Genomic DNA, 19,689 nt, shown 5'->3' on the forward strand with positions numbered 1-19,689 from the left:
AGCCAAGTCTTGTCTGTGTTGGGCGGGCTAAGCCAAATCTTGTCTGCGTTGGGTGGGCTAAGTCAAGTCTTGTCTGCGTTGGGCGGGCTAAGCTGAGTCTTGTCTGCATTGGGCGGGCTAAGCCAAGTCTTGTCTGTGTTGGGCGGGCTAAGCAAAGTCTTGTCTGTGTTGGGCGGGCTAAGCCAAGACTTGTCTGTGTTGAGCAGCTAAGCCAAGTCTTGTCTGAGTTGGGCGGGTTAAGCCAAGTCTTGTCTGAGTTGGGCGGACTAAGCCAAGTCTTGTCTGTGTTGAGCAGCTAAGCCAAGTCTTGTCTGAGTTGGGCGGACTAAGCCAAGTCTTGTCTGTGGTGGGCTGGCTAAGCCAAGTCTTGTCTGCGTTGGGCGGGCTAAGCCAAGTCTTGTCTGCGTTGGGCGGCCTATGCCAAGTCTTGTCTGCGTTGGGAGGGGTAAGCCAAGTCTTGTCTACGTTGTATGGGCGAAGCCAAGTCTTGTCTGCGTTGGGCGAGCTAAGCCAAGTCTTGTCTGCGTTGGGCGGGCTAAGCCAAGTCTTGTCTGTGTTGGGTGGGCTAAGCCAAGTCTTGTCTGTGTTGGGCGGGCTAAGCCAAGTCTTGTCTGTGTTGAGAGGGCTAAGCCAAGTCTTGTCTGTGTTGGGCGGGCTAAGCCAAGTCTTGTCTGTGTTGAGAGGGGTAAGTCAAGCCTTTTCTGCGTTGGGTGAGATAATCGAATTCTTGCCTCCTTTGGGTGAGATAAGGCAAGCCTTGTCAGCGTTGACTGAGATTTGTTAGATGGACCAAGCCAATTGTTATATACTTTCGATGGGCAAAGCCAAGTCGGTTTACATTGGATGTAGCATGCTACATCTTTCTGCATTTGATAAGCCACGTACACACTGCATATCTTCACCTTGGCACTGTGCCGGTCTTGAGACGCATGAAGGCCTTATGTAAGTCAACATGTTGTTGGTATGGTTTTGGTGTGCAGCGTGGCAGAGAGAAGGACATGCTCTGCAACACTGGCTTACCTTGTTCTGACTCCAGCTTGTTTGTTTCTAATGTGGTATGCACCTTCTCTTTACTGGGTTGGCTGTGCCAAGTCTTGGATGGACCATGTGTTGTCTACATGAGATGGACCATGCCAAGCCTTGTTTGCGTTGGATGGACCATGCCAAGCCTTGTCTGCGTTGGATGGACCATGCCAAGCCTTGTCTCCGTTGGATGGACCATGTCAAGTCTGGTCTGTGTTGGATGAACAATTTTGTCTACATGAGAAGGACCATGCCAAGCCTGGTCTGCGTTGGATGGAGCATGCCAAGCCTGGTCTGTGTTGGATGAACCATGTGTTGTCTACATGAGATGGACGTTGCCAAGCCTGGTCTGCGTTGGATGGACCGTGCCAAGCCTGGTATGTGTTGGATGAACCATGCCAAGCCTGGTCTTCGTTGGATGGACCATGCCAAGCCTGGTCTTCGTTGGATGGACCATGCCAAGCCTGGGCTGCGTTGGATGGACCATGCCAAGCCTGGTCTGTGTTGGATGAACCATGCCAAGCCTGGTCTGTGTTGGATGAACCATGTGTTGTCTACATGAGATGGACGTTGCCAAGCCTGGTCTGCGTTGGATGGACCGTGCCAAGCCTGGTATGTGTTGGATGAACCATGTGTTGTCTACATGAGATGGACCATGCCAAGCCTGGTCTGCGTTGGATGGACCATGCCACGCCTGGTCTGTCTTGGATGGACCATGCCAAGCCTGGTCTGTGTTGGATGAACCATGTGTTGTCTACATGAGATGGACCATGCCAAGCCTGGTCTGCGTTGGATGGACCATGCCAAGCCTGGTCTGCGTTGGATGGACCATACCAAGCCTGGTCTGCGTTGGATGGACCATACCAAGCCTGGTCTGCGTTGGATGGACCATGCGAAGCCTAGTCTGCGTTGGCTGGACCATGCCAAGCCTAGTCTGCATTGTATGGACCATGCCAAGCCTAGTCTGCATTGGATGGACCATGCTAAGCATGGTCTGCGTTGGATGGACCATGCCAAGCCTGGTCTGCGTTGGATGGACCATGCCAAGCCTGGTCTGCGTTGGATGGACCATGCCAAGCCTGGTCTGCGTTGGATGGACCATGCCAAGCCTTGTCTGCATTGGATGGACCATGCCAAGCCTGCGTTGGATGGACCATGCCAAGCCTTGTCTGCGTTGGATGGACCATGCCAAGCCTTGTCTGCATTGGATGGACCATGCCAAGCCTGGTCTGCGTTAGATGGACAATGCCAAGTATTGTCTTCATTGGATGAGATTGGATGATCATAACCATGCCTTCCTTGTTGACATGGAGTGGTCTAAGTCATGTTGCGTCCTCTTTAGACGGACCATGCAATGTTGTGTTGATGATGGATGGACCAGGCTTTGTTTTGTCTGCAAGAAAATTGGCATATAATATTGTGGTTTGATTGTCTGATGCCATTCGAAGTCTTGTCTTCATTAGCAGAGCTATGCCAAGCTGTGTTTGTGTTGGATGGGCCATGCTGTCTTTCGTCTTCGTTTAACAGACCATGCCAAACCTTGTCTGCGTTGGATGGGTCAGGCTATGTCTTGCCTTCATTAGATGGGCCACCCGATATCTTGTTTGTGTTGGATGAGCCAAACCAATCCGTGTGGTGTTGAATTGGCCATGCTCTACCTCGAAAAAATTGATTGGGTCATGTGCAGCCTGGTTGGGTTGGATGGGCAAGGCCATAACTTGTCTGCATTAAAACCATCCAGTGTCTTCGTTGGATGGCCATGACAAGCCTTACCTGTGTAGAAGCATGCTGCACCTTACCTGCTCTTGAATGGGCCACGCCTAGCCCTGCCTGGAGCCCCCTGTGCCAATGATGACACCGCATGGTCTGTCACAAGCTCCAGGCTGAGGCGTCCATGGATGGGCCATGTCCAGCCTCGCCAGCCGTGGATGGGCCATGTCCAGCCTCGCCAGCCGTGGATGAGCCATGCCCAGCCTCGCCAGGCGTGGATGAGCCATGCCCAGCCTCGCCAGGCGTGGATGAGCCATGCCCAGCCTCGCCAGGCGTAGATGAGCCATGCCCAGCCTCGCCAGGCGTGGATGAGCCATGCCCAGCCTCGCCAGGCGTGGATGAGCCATGCCCAGCCTCGCCAGGCGTGGATGGGCCATGCCCAGCATCGCCAGGTGTGGATGAGCCATGCCCAGCCTCGCCAGGTGTGGCTGGGAGCCATGCCCAGCCTCGCCAGGCGTGGATGAGCCATGCCCAGCCTCGCCAGGTGTGGCTGGGAGCCATGCCCATCCTCACCAGGTGTGGATGAGCCATGCCCAGCCTCGCCAGGTGTGGCTGGGAGCCATGCCCAGCCTCACCAGGTGTGGATGAGCCATGCCCAGCCTCACCAGGCGTGGATGAGCCATGCCCAGCCTCGCCAGGCGTGGATGAGCCATGCCCAGCCTCGCCAGGCGTGGCTGGGAGCCATGCTCAGCCTCGCCAGGTGCGGATGAGCCATGCCCAGCCTCGCCAGGCGTGGCTGGGAGCCATGCCCAGCCTCGCCAGGTGTGGCTGGGAGCCATGCCCAGCCTTACCAGGTGTGGATGAGCCATGCCCAGCCTCGCCAGGCGTGGCTGGGAGCCATGCCCAGCCTCGCCAGGTGCGGATGAGCCATGCCCAGCCTCGCCAGCCGTGGATGAGCCATGCCCAGCCTCGCCAGGTGTGGATGGGAGCCATGCCCAGCCTCGCCAGGTGCGGATGAGCCATGCCCAGCCTCGCCAGCCGTGGATGAGCCATGCCCAGCCTCGCCAGGTGTGGATGGGCCATGCCCAGCCTCGCCAGGCGTGGCTGGGAGCCATGCCCAGCCTCGCCAGGTGTGTATGAGCCATGCCCAGCCTCGCCAGGTGTGGATGAGCCATGCCCAGCCTCGCCAGGTGTGGATGAGCCATGCCCAGCCTCGTCAGGCGTGGATGAGCCATGCCCAGCCTCGCCAGGCGTGGATGAGCCATGCCCAGCCTCGCCAGGCGTGGATGAGCCATGCCCAGCCTCGCCAGGCGTGGATGAGCCATGCCCAGCCTCGCCAGGCGTGGATGAGCCATGCCCAGCCTCGCCAGGTGTGGATGAGCCATGCCCAGCCTCGCCAGGTGTGGATGGGCCATGCCCAGCCTCGCCAGGCGTGGCTGGGAGCCATGCCCAGCCTCGCCAGGTGTGTATGAGCCATGCCCAGCCTCGCCAGGTGTGGATGAGCCATGCCCAGCCTCGCCAGGTGTGGATGGGCCATGCCCAGCCTCGCCAGGCGTGGCTGGGAGCCATGCCCAGCCTCGCCAGGTGTGTATGAGCGATGCCCAGCCTCGCCAGGCGTGGATGGGCCATGCAAAGCCTCACCAGGCGTGGATGAGCCATGCCCAGCCTCGCCAGGTGTGGATGAGCCATGCCCAGCCTCGTCAGGCGTGGATGAGCCATGCCCAGCCTCGCCAGGCGTGGATGAGCCATGCCCAGCCTCGCCAGGCGTGGATGAGCCATGCCCAGCCTCACCAGGCGTGGATGAGCCATGCCCAGCCTCGCCAGGCGTGGATGAGCCATGCCCAGCCTCGCCAGGCGTGGATGAGCCATGCCCAGCCTCGCCAGGCGTGGATGATCCATGCCCAGCCTCGTCAGGCGTGGATGAGCCATGCCCAGCCTCGTCAGGCGTGGATGAGCCATGCCCAGCCTCACCAGGCGTGGATGAGCCATGCCCAGCCTCGCCAGGCGTGGATGAGCCATGCCCAGCCTCGCCAGGCGTGGATGAGCCATGCCCAGCCTCGCCAGGCGTGGATGAGCCATGCCCAGCCTCGCCAGGTGTGGATGAGCCATGCCCAGCCTCGCCAGGTGTGGATGAGCCATGCCCAGCCTCACCAGGCGTGGATGAGCCATGCCCAGCCTCGCCAGGCGTGGATGAGCCATGCCCAGCCTCGCCAGGTGTGGATGAGCCATGCCCAGCCTCGCCAGGTGTGGATGAGCCATGCCCAGCCTCGCCAGGTGTGTGTGAGCCATGCCCAGCCTCGCCAGGTGTGGATGAGCCATGCCCAGCCTCGCCAGGTGTGGATGAGCCATGCCCAGCCTCGTCAGGCGTGGATGAGCCATGCCCAGCCTCGCCAGGCGTGGATGAGCCATGCCCAGCCTCACCAGGCGTGGATGAGCCATGCCCAGCCTCGCCAGGCGTGGATGAGCCATGCCCAGCCTCGCCAGGCGTGGATGAGCCATGCCCAGCTTCGCCAGGTGTGGATGGGAGCCATGCCCAGCCTCGCCAGGTGTGGCTGGGAGCCATGCCCAGCCTCGCCAGGTGTGGCTGGGAGCCGTGCCCAGCCTCGCCAGGTGTGGATGGGAGCCATGCCCAGCCTCGCCAGGCGTGGATGAGCCATGCCCAGCCTCGCCAGGCGTGGATGAGCCATGCCCAGCCTCGCCAGGCGTGGATGAGCCATGCCCAGCCTCGCCAGCCGTGGATGAGCCATGCCCAGCCTCGCCAGGTGTGGATGGGAGCCATGCCCAGCCTCGCCAGGTGTGGATGAGCCATGCCCAGCCTCACCAGGCGTGGATGAGCCATGCCCAGCCTCGCCAGGCGTGGATGAGCCATGCCCAGCCTCGCCAGGCGTGGATGAGCCATGCCCAGCCTCGCCAGCCGTGGATGAGCCATGCCCAGCCTCGCCAGCCGTGGATGAGCCATGCCCAGCCTCGCCAGGCGTGGATGGGAGCCATGCCCAGCCTCGCCAGGCGTGGATGGGAGCCATGCCCAGCCTCGCCAGGTGTGGATGGGAGCCATGCCCAGCCTCGCCAGGCGTGGATGAGCCATGCCCAGCCTCGCCAGCCGTGGATGAGCCATGCCCAGCCTCGCCAGCCGTGGATGAGCCATGCCCAGCCTCGCCAGGTGCGGATGAGCCATGCCCAGCCTCGCCAGCTCTCGTCACGGGCCATGCCCAGCCTCGCCAGGTGTGGATGAGCCATGCCCCGCCTCGCCAGGCGTGGATGAGCCATGCCCAGCCTCACCAGGCGTGGATGAACCATGCCCAGCCTCGCCAGCCGTGGATGAGCCATGCCCAGCCTCGCCAGGTGTGGATGGGAGCCATGCCCAGCCTCGCCAGGTGTGGATGGGAGCCATGCCCAGCCTCGCCAGGTGCGGATGAGCCATGCCCAGCCTCGCCAGGTGTGGATGGGAGCCATGCCCAGCCTCGCCAGGTGCGGATGAGCCATGCCCAGCCTCGCCAGCTCTCGTCACGGGCCATGCCCAGCCTCGCCAGGCGTGTATGAGCCATGCCCCGCCTCGCCAGGCGTGTATGAGCCATGCCCCGCCTCGCCAGCCGTGGATGAGCCATGCCCAGCCTCGCCAGGTGTGGATGAGCCATGCCCAGCCTCGCCAGCCGTGGATGAGCCATGCCCAGCCTCGCCAGGTGCGGATGAGCCATGCCCAGCCTCGCCAGCTCTCGTCACGGGCCATGCCCAGCCTCGCCAGGTGTGGATGAGCCATGCCCAGCCTCGCCAGGCGTGGATGAGCCATGCCCAGCCTCGCCAGGCGTAGATGAGCCATGCCCAGCCTCGCCAGGTGTGGATGAGCCATGCCCAGCCTCGCCAGGTGTGGATGAGCCATGCCCAGCCTCACCAGGCGTGGATGAGCCATGCCCAGCCTCGCCAGGCGTGGATGAGCCATGCCCAGCCTCGCCAGGTGTGGATGAGCCATGCCCAGCCTCGCCAGGTGTGGATGAGCCATGCCCAGCCTCGCCAGGTGTGTGTGAGCCATGCCCAGCCTCGCCAGGTGTGGATGAGCCATGCCCAGCCTCGCCAGGTGTGGATGAGCCATGCCCAGCCTCGTCAGGCGTGGATGAGCCATGCCCAGCCTCGCCAGGCGTGGATGAGCCATGCCCAGCCTCACCAGGCGTGGATGAGCCATGCCCAGCCTCGCCAGGCGTGGATGAGCCATGCCCAGCCTCGCCAGGCGTGGATGAGCCATGCCCAGCTTCGCCAGGTGTGGATGGGAGCCATGCCCAGCCTCGCCAGGTGTGGCTGGGAGCCGTGCCCAGCCTCGCCAGGTGTGGATGGGAGCCATGCCCAGCCTCGCCAGGCGTGGATGAGCCATGCCCAGCCTCGCCAGGCGTGGATGAGCCATGCCCAGCCTCGCCAGGCGTGGATGAGCCATGCCCAGCCTCGCCAGCCGTGGATGAGCCATGCCCAGCCTCGCCAGGTGTGGATGGGAGCCATGCCCAGCCTCGCCAGGTGTGGATGAGCCATGCCCAGCCTCACCAGGCGTGGATGAGCCATGCCCAGCCTCGCCAGGCGTGGATGAGCCATGCCCAGCCTCGCCAGGCGTGGATGAGCCATGCCCAGCCTCGCCAGCCGTGGATGAGCCATGCCCAGCCTCGCCAGCCGTGGATGAGCCATGCCCAGCCTCGCCAGGCGTGGATGAGCCATGCCCAGCCTCGCCAGGCGTGGATGAGCCATGCCCAGCTTCGCCAGGTGTGGATGGGAGCCATGCCCAGCCTCGCCAGGTGTGGCTGGGAGCCATGCCCAGCCTCGCCAGGTGTGGCTGGGAGCCGTGCCCAGCCTCGCCAGGTGTGGATGGGAGCCATGCCCAGCCTCGCCAGGCGTGGATGAGCCATGCCCAGCCTCGCCAGGCGTGGATGAGCCATGCCCAGCCTCGCCAGGCGTGGATGAGCCATGCCCAGCCTCGCCAGCCGTGGATGAGCCATGCCCAGCCTCGCCAGGTGTGGATGGGAGCCATGCCCAGCCTCGCCAGGTGTGGATGAGCCATGCCCAGCCTCACCAGGCGTGGATGAGCCATGCCCAGCCTCGCCAGGCGTGGATGAGCCATGCCCAGCCTCGCCAGCCGTGGATGAGCCATGCCCAGCCTCGCCAGCCGTGGATGAGCCATGCCCAGCCTCGCCAGGCGTGGATGGGAGCCATGCCCAGCCTCGCCAGGCGTGGATGGGAGCCATGCCCAGCCTCGCCAGGTGTGGATGGGAGCCATGCCCAGCCTCGCCAGGCGTGGATGAGCCATGCCCAGCCTCGCCAGCCGTGGATGAGCCATGCCCAGCCTCGCCAGCCGTGGATGAGCCATGCCCAGCCTCGCCAGGTGCGGATGAGCCATGCCCAGCCTCGCCAGCTCTCGTCACGGGCCATGCCCAGCCTCGCCAGGTGTGGATGAGCCATGCCCCGCCTCGCCAGGCGTGGATGAGCCATGCCCAGCCTCGCCAGGCGTGGATGAGCCATGCCCAGCCTCGCCAGCCGTGGATGAGCCATGCCCAGCCTCGCCAGGTGTGGATGGGAGCCATGCCCAGCCTCGCCAGGTGTGGATGGGAGCCATGCCCAGCCTCGCCAGGTGCGGATGAGCCATGCCCAGCCTCGCCAGGTGTGGATGGGAGCCATGCCCAGCCTCGCCAGGTGCGGATGAGCCATGCCCAGCCTCGCCAGCTCTCGTCACGGGCCATGCCCAGCCTCGCCAGGCGTGTATGAGCCATGCCCCGCCTCGCCAGGCGTGTATGAGCCATGCCCCGCCTCGCCAGCCGTGGATGAGCCATGCCCAGCCTCGCCAGGTGTGGATGAGCGATGCCCAGCCTCGCCAGGCGTGGATGGGAACCGTGCCCAGCCTCGCCAGGTGTGGGTGAGCCATGCCCAGCCTCGTCAGGCGTGGATGAGCCATGCCCAGCCTCGTCAGGCGTGGATGAGCCATGCCCAGCCTCGCCAGGCGTGGATGAGCCATGCCCAGCCTCGCCAGCCGTGGATGAGCCATGCCCAGCCTCGCCAGGTGTGGATGGGAGCCATGCCCAGCCTCGCCAGGTGCGGATGAGCCATGCCCAGCCTCGCCAGCTCTCGTCACGGGCCATGCCCAGCCTCGCCAGGTGTGGATGAGCCATGCCCCGCCTCGCCAGGCGTGTATGAGCCATGCCCCGCCTCGCCAGCCGTGGATGAGCCATGCCCAGCCTCGCCAGGTGTGGATGAGCGATGCCCAGCCTCGCCAGGTGTGGGTGAGCCATGCCCAGCCTCGCCAGGCGTGGATGGGAACCGTGCCCAGCCTCGCCAGGTGTGGATGAGCCATGCCCAGCCTCGCCAGGCGTGGATGAGCCAGCCTCGCCAGGCGTGGATGAGCCATGCCCAGCCTCGCCAGGTGTGGATGAGCCATGCCCAGCCTCGCCAGGTGTGGATGAGCCATGCCCAGCCTCGCCAGGTGTGGATGAGCCATGCCCAGCCTCGCCAGGTGTGGATGAGCCATGCCCAGCCTCGCCAGGCGTGGATGAGCCATGCCCAACCTCGCCAGGTGTGGATGAGCCATGCCCAGCCTCGCCAGGTGTGGATGAGCCATGCCCAGCCTCGCCAGGTGTGGATGAGCCATGCCCAGCCTCGCCAGGCGTGGATGAGCCATGCCCAGCCTTGCCAGGTGTGGATGGGAGCCATGCCCAGCCTCGCCAGGTGCGGATGAGCCCTGCCCAGCCTCGCCAGGCGTGGATGAGCCATGCCCAGCCTCGCCAGCCGTGGATGGGAACCGTGCCCAGCCTCGCCAGGTGTGGAGGAGCCATGCCCAGCCTCGCCAGCCGTGGATGGGAACCGTGCCCAGCCTCGCCAGGTGTGTATGAGCCATGCCCAGCCTTGCCAGGTGCGGATGAGCCATGCCCATCCTCGCCAGGTGTGGATGAGCCATGCCCAGCCTCGCCAGGTGTGGATGGGAACCGTGCCCAGCCTCGCCAGGTGTGGATGAGCCATGCCCAGCCTCGCCAGGTGTGTATGAGCCATGCCCAGCCTCGCCAGCCGTGGATGAGCCATGCCCAGCCTCGCCAGGTGTGGATGGGAACCGTGCCCAGCCTCGCCAGGTGTGTATGAGCCATGCCCAGCCTCGCCAGGTGTGTATGAGCCATGCCCAGCCTCGCCAGCCGTGGATGAGCCATGCCCAGCCTCGCCAGCTCTCGTCACGGGCCCTCCTCCAGCCCAGTCCGCCTGGGCTCCCTCCCCGGCACCCGGTGTGCCCGCGCTCTCTGCCCCTCCTCCGCCCCACGCCTCCTGTCCCAGGGCAGGGATTGGACACTATTCCTGTTGTGTAACCGGAGGCAGCGGGGCTTGGCCTCTGTCCCAGGCCCTCTCTTGGTCGGTGGTCGTGAGCCGGGCAGGACATGTCGCGACTGAGCCGGTGGGGGGGCTCCTTCCCCAGCGCCAGCACGGTATGTGCCCACGTGCCTCGAGTGGTGCCAGGGCTGGCGGGGGTGGATGGCAGCGGTGCCAGGCGGGGGGTGCATGCCTGCGGTGCCTTCCTGGGGTCATCCTGGGCAGTGTGGGGCTGCGCTGGGAGGTGGATGGTGCGCGGGGCTGAGCTGCGCCTGTGCCATGGACTTCACAGTGAGTGCACACTTGTGTAGCGCTTTCACCGTAGATGTGGCTCTTTGGCGCTTTTTCATCCGTGCGCCCCTTTGTTAGGAATTCGACGACCTTTGGTTTGAGCCCACGTGTTGGGGGTTGAGTTGAACATGTGTTTGTGGTGAGTGTGAGGGTGACATGGAAGCTGTTGTAGGGTTGTGTGTCCGCGTGGGATGGGGCAGCCGAAGAGATAGCGCTTCCTACAGCAGCATCAGACCTCAGGGCGCTGTCCTCTGGGGCGATGCGGCTGCGGTGCCGGTGTCCGCTTTATGCGGTGCCGTGTGCGCTCTTTGCGGTGCTGTGAGCACGATTCTGTGGTGTATACGGTGTGTGGTGTGTCTCAGTGCACTTCATCCTTGTGTGTGTACCTGAGGGTAAGAGGGTGCTCCCTGGCGTGTAGTGCTTGTGTAGGCGAGGCTGTGGTGCTGTGGCTGGGTGTAAAGTGCTGTTGAACCCCATAGCATTGGATGCCTACAGTAAGTGCTGTCTCTGTGCACTGGGTCTGCTGAACCCAGATATTTGTAACAGGGAGTGCGATGGATGCCTGCGGTAAGTGCTCTCCGCAGTGTACTGATGGCAGTGTAGTGCTTGAGTTCGATCATGTGTAGGTGAGGTTGTAACTGTTCTGTGGTGCTGTTACTGGGTGTAAAGTGCTTCTGAGGGTCTGCTGAACCCAGATATTTGTAACAGGGAGTGCGATGGATGCCTGCGGTAAGTGCTCTCCGCAGTGTACTGATGGCAGTGTAGTGCTTGAGTTCGATCATGTGTAGGTGAGGTTGTAACTGTTCTGTGGTGCTGTTACTGGGTGTAAAGTGCTTCTGAGGGTCTGCTGAACCCAGATAATTGTAACAGGGAGTGCGATGGATGCCTGCGGTAAGTGCTCTCCGCAGTGTACTGATGGCAGTGTAGTGCTTGAGTTCGATCATGTGTAGGTGAGGTTGTAACTGTTCTGTGGTGTTATCACTATAGGGTAAAGTGCTGCGGAATGTCTGCTGAATCCAGATATTTGTTACATGGAGTGCGGTGGATGCCTACGGTGAGGGCTCTCCGCAGTGTACTGATGGCAGTGTAGTGCTTGAGTGGGATCATGTGTAGGTGAGGTTGTAACTGTTCTGTGGTGCTGTTACTGGGTGTAAAGTGCTTCTGAGGGTCTGCTGAACCCAGATATTTGTAACGGGGAGTGCGATGGATGCCTGCGGTAAGTGCTCTCCGCAGTGTACTGATGGCAGTGTAGTGCTTGAGTGGGATCATGTGTAGGTGAGGTTGTAACTGTTCTGTGGTGCTGTTACTGGGTGTAAAGTGCTTCTGAGGGTCTGCTGAACCCAGATATTTGTAACAGGGAGTGCGGTGGATGCCTACGGTGAGGGCTCTCCGCAGTGTACTGATGGCAGTGTAGTGCTTGAGTGGGATCATGTGTAGGTGAGGTTGTAACTGTTCTGTGGTGCTGTTACTGGGTGTAAAGTGCTTCTGAGGGTCTGCTGAGCCCAGATATTGGTAACAGGGAGTGCGATGGATGCCTGCGGTAAGTGCTCTCCGCAGTGTACTGATGGCAGTGTAGTGCTTGAGTGGGATCATGTGTAGGTGAGGTTGTAACTGTTCTGTGGTGCTGTTACTGGGTGTAAAGTGCTTCTGAGGGTCTGCTGAACCCAGATAATTGTAACAGGGAGTGCGATGGATGCCTGCGGTAAGGGCTCTCCGCAGTGTACTGATGGCAGTGTAGTGCTTGAGTGGGATCATGTGTAGGTGAGGTTGTAACTGTTCTGTGGTGCTGTTACTGGGTGTAAAGTGCTTCTGAGGGTCTGCTGAACCCAGATAATTGTAACAGGGAGTGCGGTGGATGCCTACGGTGAGGGCTCTCCGCAGTGTACTGATGGCAGTGTAGTGCTTGAGTGGGATCATGTGTAGGTGAGGTTGTAACTGTTCTGTGGTGCTGTTACTGGGTGTAAAGTGCTTCTGAGGGTCTGCTGAGCCCAGATATTGGTAACAGGGAGTGCGATGGATGCCTGCGGTAAGTGCTCTCCGCAGTGTACTGATGGCAGTGTAGTGCTTGAGTGGGATCATGTGTAGGTGAGGTTGTAACTGTTCTGTGGTGTTATCACTGAGCGTAAAGTGCTACTTGTAGGAGGGTAGGATTTTCTTACTATAGTTACCACCACTTTTTGCTGATGTTTCACTCTTTATGACTTAGTCTGACTGTGATCCTGCTAGCCAGGACCCCAGCCTAGATGCTCCCTCCTCTAAATTGATTTCATTTATCTTAGGTATGCACTCCAGATTGGATTCTGGGCTACCCATATAAGTCCCTAGTATATGGTATACTATGTACCCAGGGCATAGGTACCCAAAGGCCTCCCGGGGCAGCAGCATGTATTATGCCACTCCTGAGAGACCACTCAAACTGACACCACAGGTCTGCTACTGCAGCCTGTGTAAGGTGGTGCTTGCACCCCTTACTTAGATATAGGTTCACTATATCTATTCTAAATCACTGCTCATATAAACCTATCAGTCACCCCTATGGCAGGCCGTATCAATCCTGAAGGCAGGGTGCTGGATTTTATGTGAGAGGGTGCCCAGGCATGAGCAGAGCCCCTCTGCAGCCTTCGGAATCTATTCTCTGAGGCTTTTCTGTGAGGCAGCCATACCATATACTCTTAAGTGCATTATTACCTTGTGGTAAATGCTAACTTTAAAACTGCTGCACAGAAACACGTCGTGTTTGATGTCAAACACCTTGGAATCATACCTCCACACCAGTCACTGGTGTGGAGGTATGATTCCTCCCTTGTAGAACCACTAATGTGGCGCACCGGTCTACCCAGTACCAGCTTTCTCGAGCCTGGCATCACAATGCAGCAGCCACAGACACCCGTCTGCCCTCCTTTGACGAATCTCCGGCAGGTGAGGCTGGACAATAGGTTTCCTGCCTCAGGAATTTTGTCGCTCCTGTATCACCTGTCAAGCCAGTGTGTTTAATTTGTCTTTAGTGAACACAGTTTAAGCATGGGTGCCAATTCACCAAAATGCCAGGGCTGGCAGAAGTGACGTCACTTCCCCACCCTGTGACATCACAGACGATGACATCACCTGATCCTTAGTGTTTCTTATGAACACATTTTGAGTATGATGACTGGTCAGGCACACTCACTTGTACAAAGCACAGAAGGGAAGATTTTATTTAAAGTCACGATTTCCATGCTGATTTTTTTAATCATTCATATCGGCAACATGTTGTTTAAAAATGAGTATTATGCTATTTATTTGTTTTTCTATTTTATTCAAGAAAGTGTGCACATTGTGCTGCTGGGTTTGTTTGCTTTTCAATACAAAAGTTTAACCACTTAACCGCGGCGGCAATTCCGCTGCGGTGTGGTGGTTTAGAGGAGTGGGCGGGGCGGCGGCGGCCAACGGTTTTGCGCAGCACTACGGAGGTAGCGCTCGCGACGGCCATTGGCCGACAAACGCATGGAAGAAGTTAATGTCCCTGGTTGCCTTGGGCGCCACAAAAAGTAAACTGTATAACAAAAAAATCTGTTTACCTTCTGTCTTTGCCACCACTGGGGTCAGGCGGGAGTGCCAGGGACATCAAGGGGTCACCCCGGGGACCACAGGAAGGGGGGTAGGGGTCTCTGGCCGCCTCCCAGTGAGTCGGGAGGCCTTAACTGTGTTTGCTTTGCCTCTGTTGGCTGATTTCACTGACAGACCTTTTAACTCGTTCATTTTTTGGATCGGAAACTTTTAATTAATTAAATTAGTGACAGATTTACAATGCAAATGCTAAACCTGCAGTCCTAGACGCTTCCGTGGGGGGGCCGATTTGCTACTTGTTGTATTTCACAAGCCTTGGCAGGAGTAGACCTGCACAGCTGCTCCAGTCTCGGGTGTCCAGGAGTCCCACAGGCTGTGACGTGTGACATTGTGGTCGTGTGTCATTTTTGGATTTTACTATTTTTAAAACACAGGTTGTACAAACAGTGCCTTTCCTCACTACGAAAGGTCGCTTTACGGATGAACGTTTTCCCGCAGGAAAAATATTTTTCTGCATGGACGAACCCCACATTTTTGGGGTGTTCTGTTCCCCTTCTTTCCATGGGATTTACCCAAGCTCTTTGCTCCAACAATGGCAACGTGGGAAAGGCACAGACAAGTGTATGAGCAGGCTCCGGTGTGAACATTCAGACTGAGAGCAGACCTTGGGTTCTACTCCTTCCACAGGGACTTTACTACTGCAGAATTGCAGGACGTTGTGAGGCAGTCACGCAGGAGTAAATGCTAGGTGTCCGTCATGTAGTAGTAATTGCTAGGTGTCCGTCACGCAGTAGTAAGTGCTAGGTGTCCGTCACGCAGTAGTAAGTGCTGGGTGTCCGTCACGCAGTAGTAAGTGCTGGGTGTCCGTCACGCAGTAGTAAGTGCTGGGTGTCCGTCATGCAGTAGTAAGTGCTAGGTGTCAGGTGGTTGTGAGATACAGCCCGGGACGCAGGTGTGGTGTGACCTGGAGTCGTCATTATGAAGTCTTAGGCACTTCCAGTCGCTTCAGCCTAGGTCTCTAGGGAGGACGGTGAAGGGTTAGGTCAACTGGAGGTGCCAATGTTGGTTGCCCCATTTTTGAGCTGCTTCATAGGCATACACAGGGCAGCTGCACCAATCCCAAGCAAACCTACCGGCCAGTCAACAGTGGAACCACCACAGTAACTCGTTAGTGATGTCACTGACAAAAAACTATTGATCCTGCAGCTCACTGTATGTTAAGAACTTCAATCTTAAGTCCACTAAATAATCAAGTCCTGTGCCAAGCATCTCCGAGACCTTCTGCAGTTAGGTCCCACTGGAAATCCAGAGATAAAGCTCTGAAGAAAAGTGGAGGCAGCACCAGGGATGAAGTCACACTTCAACCAATATGGCAATTTCAGATTCCTTTATTCTTCTTTTCATAATAAAACAGGACAGCCAACGTGTTTCGTTCCCTTTATCGGAACTTCATCAGGGCAAAAAGTATAATGGATGGACCATGTTCCAATTGAAGAATCAGGGCGGTAGTAAGCCAAATTAGACGGACAAAGTGGAATCCGGTTTCTAAGAAACGTCAGCACACTATTACAGCTGGATTCGGTCTACTGCTATAGCTCACTCAAGATTATCCAACACGATTCAGGTATGGTAAACCGGACTATATGCATCCAGTATTTGCGGGTTCCGAAATCAGAACTCGGTTAAATCTGAATTATATTTCAAGTGGTGGGCAGCTGCTTTCCTGTTCCTTGGACTTTGGGTGCACTCACCACCACTTATTTTCAGGATGTCTCAAATCCAATGATTGCGGTTTGTCATAACCTCTGTTGCATTGAAGGATGGGCGTCTTATACTGATAACCGATTCTACTTTAGTTGGATTCTGCTATCTGGTACTATATCATCGCTGTGAATGCAGACATGCAAGAACTTCTTCACCTGAGCGATTTTTGCTTTGGAATTCCTGTACAATGGACATATTTGGTTTGCATTACCAAATATAATGGTTTTGGCTAACTCAGAGTGACCCACCACTTGAAATATAATTCAGCTTTAACCGAGTTCTGATTTCGGAACCCGCAAATACTGGATGCATACCTCATAGGGTTTCCCCTGTAGGTTGAGAGTGGAGAGTAGAGCATCTGAGATGTGCACTTCTGGGACCTTCTCCTTATGACCTTTGGTATTCAGAAAATTGTGGATAGAAGGTCTATTTACTTGGCCTGGGTGGTGAACTTCGCTCCGTTCGCGGAGTTATCTGCACTCCGCACTCCACGGAGCTCGCGGAGTGCTTAAAACGCTGCTTCGTGATGTGCAGCAGAGTTCTTTCCCCGCTTTCGAACGGTAAGTTCGCGAGCCCAAGCTGCCGCTCAGGTAGAATTTCTACTAGCACAAACTGGCAGGAATACCAGCACAAAGTGTAGTTCGCACTGCACTCCGCCTCTCGCAGAACTTTGTGAAGTTTTTATGTAACTTTCGGAGTTCCGCGTAGCAAAACTCCACTAACTACACCCAGGCCTTTTATTTACCACACAAGCCCATGGTGCCAAGGAGTCCACTGGGTGTCCCTGGGCCTGTGGGTGCCCCTGGGCCTGTGGGTGCCCCTGGACTTGTGGGTGCCCCTGGGCCTGTGGGTGCCCCTGGCATTAGGGGACCATGATGTGATTGTGGCTTTCAGAGATACTGCCTTCTGGCATTTGTGATTCCCCCCCATCAGATGCCCACTCCGAGGCACCAGTCCATTTCCTGTTTCTAGCTGGCTCCCTGAACATATGTTGGAACCAGTTTGGAGGTACAACTGGTCCCCTGACCCTGCTGGTATTCTCCATCCCCTTCACCCGAGCTTGGGACCACATCTCATGGATTTACAAGTGACCTGATACCCTGTCTTTATGTACCAGTGAAAACCAGTGCTACAGATTTCAATTCAACCCGTGCTTGTTGTGTTAGCGGGCTCTCGGTGCAACCCTGTCCGCGCTGTCTCCGGCTCACTGAGCGATCTTCAGGGATTCCCACCCCATTGTAGCTCAAGATGGAGGCTGGGGTGACTTTGTAGCTTGGGGGGCCTTTCAGACAGCAAGAGGTCTGTGTTCTGGATGGCCTGGTGTCTGCATGTAATAACACAATGCTACCTCGGGTCTATATGTAGGCACATAGGTAGTGTCTAATGCGTGTTCAAAAACTCTCAAAAAATGTGGGCATTGCCTATAACAAACTAATGGGGAATTATCCCTTGAGGACTAGAACCCTCGCTCACCCGAGGGTGGCATGCTTCATCGTATGGGTTCCTCCTCCCAGCAGGAAATCCTAGTCCTGCTAAGGGCTACAACTCCCTCACTGTGAGGGTGTCTGCATGACCTGGTGTCTGCATGACCTGGTGTCTGGAGGGCCTGGTGTCTGGAAGGCCTGGTGTCTGGAAGGCCTGGTGTCTGGAAGGCCTGGTGTCTGGAAGGCCTGGTGTCTGGAAGGCCTGGTGTCTGGAAGGCCTGGTGTCTGGAAGGCATGGTGTCTGGTTCGAGTGTTGAGAGGACGCCGACCCTTACTCTGCAACTGTTACTTCTCTATGGGGAGATAGGACCACGCTCACCAATGGGAGCTGGATTCCGTTTTTTTTAAAAGTCCTCCGTCCTGGTATGAGAGGCGTAACTGCTTGAAGGCATTCGAGAATCAGTGTCTCTTGCAGTGGCATTAAAAATAAGTTGCCCTGAAGAAATTGCCTGATAAACACCAAGGCAATGAAACATGTCGGCTGTAAGTAGGGTGTGAATCGATAGGGAGTATCCACACCCTCCTTTTTTATTGTTTGTGTGTCCACTGTTTACAACAAAGATAGGAACAAAAGTAAAGTTGATAGTCCTAGTTGCACAGTGCCTTATATGTTAAATGTTTAATGTCGTTAGTTTTGTTACATATAAGTTGTGTTCACTGCACCATCCACTGTCTTTTTATTTTTATTTTTTTTGGGGTCTGAGACACGTTTACGTTTTAGCTTGATGGCACCAATGATGAGAACAGGGCCAACCTGGTGAGTACCAGCCAGGGGTCCCATTGGTGGTTCGCCCGTGAGGTGCCATCTCGCTTTTCTCACATTTTTTGTCTGTGCTGTCTTATATGTTTAGATCAGAGAGGTTGTTGTTTTAAAGAGGCAATAGACTGAAACATAGGTTGATCCTTACACTGAAAGGATACCTTTGGGCGACGAATGTCTACCGCTGCTGTTTACAGACTTATAATTACATATTGCCACAAGAGCTAGGACTTTTTGTTGATAAGCTTACTGAGTGGAGGGCATCCTAGTCTCTTCTGTCTTTCCCTCTTGACTCCCATTTTTGTGTAATGGTGTCTGGAAGGCCTGGTGTCCGCAGGGCCTGGTGTCCGCAGGGCCTGGTGTCTGCAGGGCCTGGTGTCTGCAGGGCCTGGAGTCTGGAGGGCCTGGAGTCTGGAGGGCCTGGAGTCTGGATGGCCTGGTGTTCTGGAGGGCCTGGTGTCCTGGTGGGCCTGGTGTCTGGAAGGTCTAGTGTCTGGAAGGCCTGGTGTCTGGAAGGCCTGGTGTCTGGAAGGCCTGGTGTCTGGAAGGCCTGGTGTCCGGAGGGCCTAGTGTCTGGAGGGCCTGGTGTCCGCAGGGCCTGGTGTCTGGAAGGCCTGGTGTCCGCAGGGCCTGGTGTCTGGAAGGCCTGGTGTCTGGAAGGCCTGGTGTCCGCAGGGCCTGGTGTCCGCAGGGCCTGGTGTCCGCAGGGCCTGGTGTCTGGAAGGCCTGGTGTCTGGAAGGCCTGGTGTCTGGAAGGCCTGGTGTCCGCAGGGCCTGGTGTCCGCAGGGCCTGGTGTCCGCAGGGCCTGGTGTCCGCAGGGCCTGGTGTCCGGAGGGCCTGGAGTCTGGAAGGCCTGGTGTCCGCAGGGCCTGGTGTCCGCAGGGCCTGGTGTCCGGAGGGCCTGGAGTCTGCATGACCTGGTGTGGGCCTGGAGTCTGCATGACCTGGTGTCCTGGAGGGCCTGGTGTCTGGAAGGTCTAGTGTCTGGAAGGCCTGGTGTCTGGAAGGCCTGGTGTCCGGAGGGCCTGGAGTCTGCATGGCCTGGTGTCTGCATGGCCTGGAGTCTGCATGGCCTGGAGTCTGCATGGCCTGGTGTCCGCAGGGCCTGGTGTCCGCAGGGCCTGGTGTCCGCAGGGCCTGGTGTCCGCAGGGCCTGGTGTCTGGAAGGCCTGGTGTCTGGAAGGCCTGGTGTCTGGAAGGCCTGGTGTCCGCAGGGCCTGGTGTCCTGGAGGGCCTGGTGTCTGGAAGGTCTAGTGTCTGGAAGGTCTAGTGTCTGGAAGGCCTGGTGTCTGGAAGGCCTGGTGTCCGGAGGGCCTGGAGTCTGCATGGCCTGGTGTCTGCATGGCCTGGTGTCTACATGACCTGGTGTCCTGGAGGGCCTGGTGTCTGGAAGGTCTAGTGTCTGGAAGGTCTAGTGTCTGGAAGGCCTGGTGTCTGGAAGGCCTGGTGTCTGGAAGGCCTAGTGTCTGGAGGGCCTGGTGTCTGGAAGGCCTGGTGTCCGCAGGGCCTGGTGTCTGGAAGGCCTGGTGTCTGGAAGGCCTGGTGTCTGGAAGGCCTGGTGTCTGGAAAGCCTGGTGTCTGGAAGGCCTGGTGTCCGCAGGGCCTGGTGTCCGCAGGGCCTGGTGTCTCCACGGCCTGGTGTTCTGGATGGCCTGGTGTTCTAGATGGCCTGGTGTCTGCATGGCCTGGTGTCTGCATGACCTGGTGTCCTGGAGGGCCTGGTGTCTGGAAGGTCTAGTGTCTGAAAGGTCTAGTGTCTGGAAGGTCTAGTGTCTGGAAGGCCTGGTGTCTGG

At 58.2% G+C, this 19,689-nt stretch overlaps 1 protein-coding gene across 1 annotated transcript in view; it reads left to right on the top strand.

Moving 5' to 3' along the window:
* The first annotated feature begins 10,208 nt into the window (after window positions 1-10,208).
* LOC147659353 (cystathionine beta-synthase-like protein) overlaps window positions 10,209-19,689 on the top strand; it is an 87,012-nt gene continuing 77,531 nt past the window's right edge. Inside the window, exon 1 of the mRNA XM_086951819.1 lies at window positions 10,209-10,341. Coding sequence (XP_086807945.1) covers window positions 10,213-10,341 — 129 coding nt within the window. The 5' untranslated portion in view covers window positions 10,209-10,212. The remainder of the gene's footprint in view (window positions 10,342-19,689) is intronic.

The sequence above is a fragment of the Lissotriton vulgaris genome, unplaced genomic scaffold (assembly GCF_964263255.1).
Source record: "Lissotriton vulgaris unplaced genomic scaffold, aLisVul1.2 SCAFFOLD_1061, whole genome shotgun sequence".
Classification (NCBI taxonomy): domain Eukaryota; kingdom Metazoa; phylum Chordata; class Amphibia; order Caudata; family Salamandridae; genus Lissotriton; species Lissotriton vulgaris.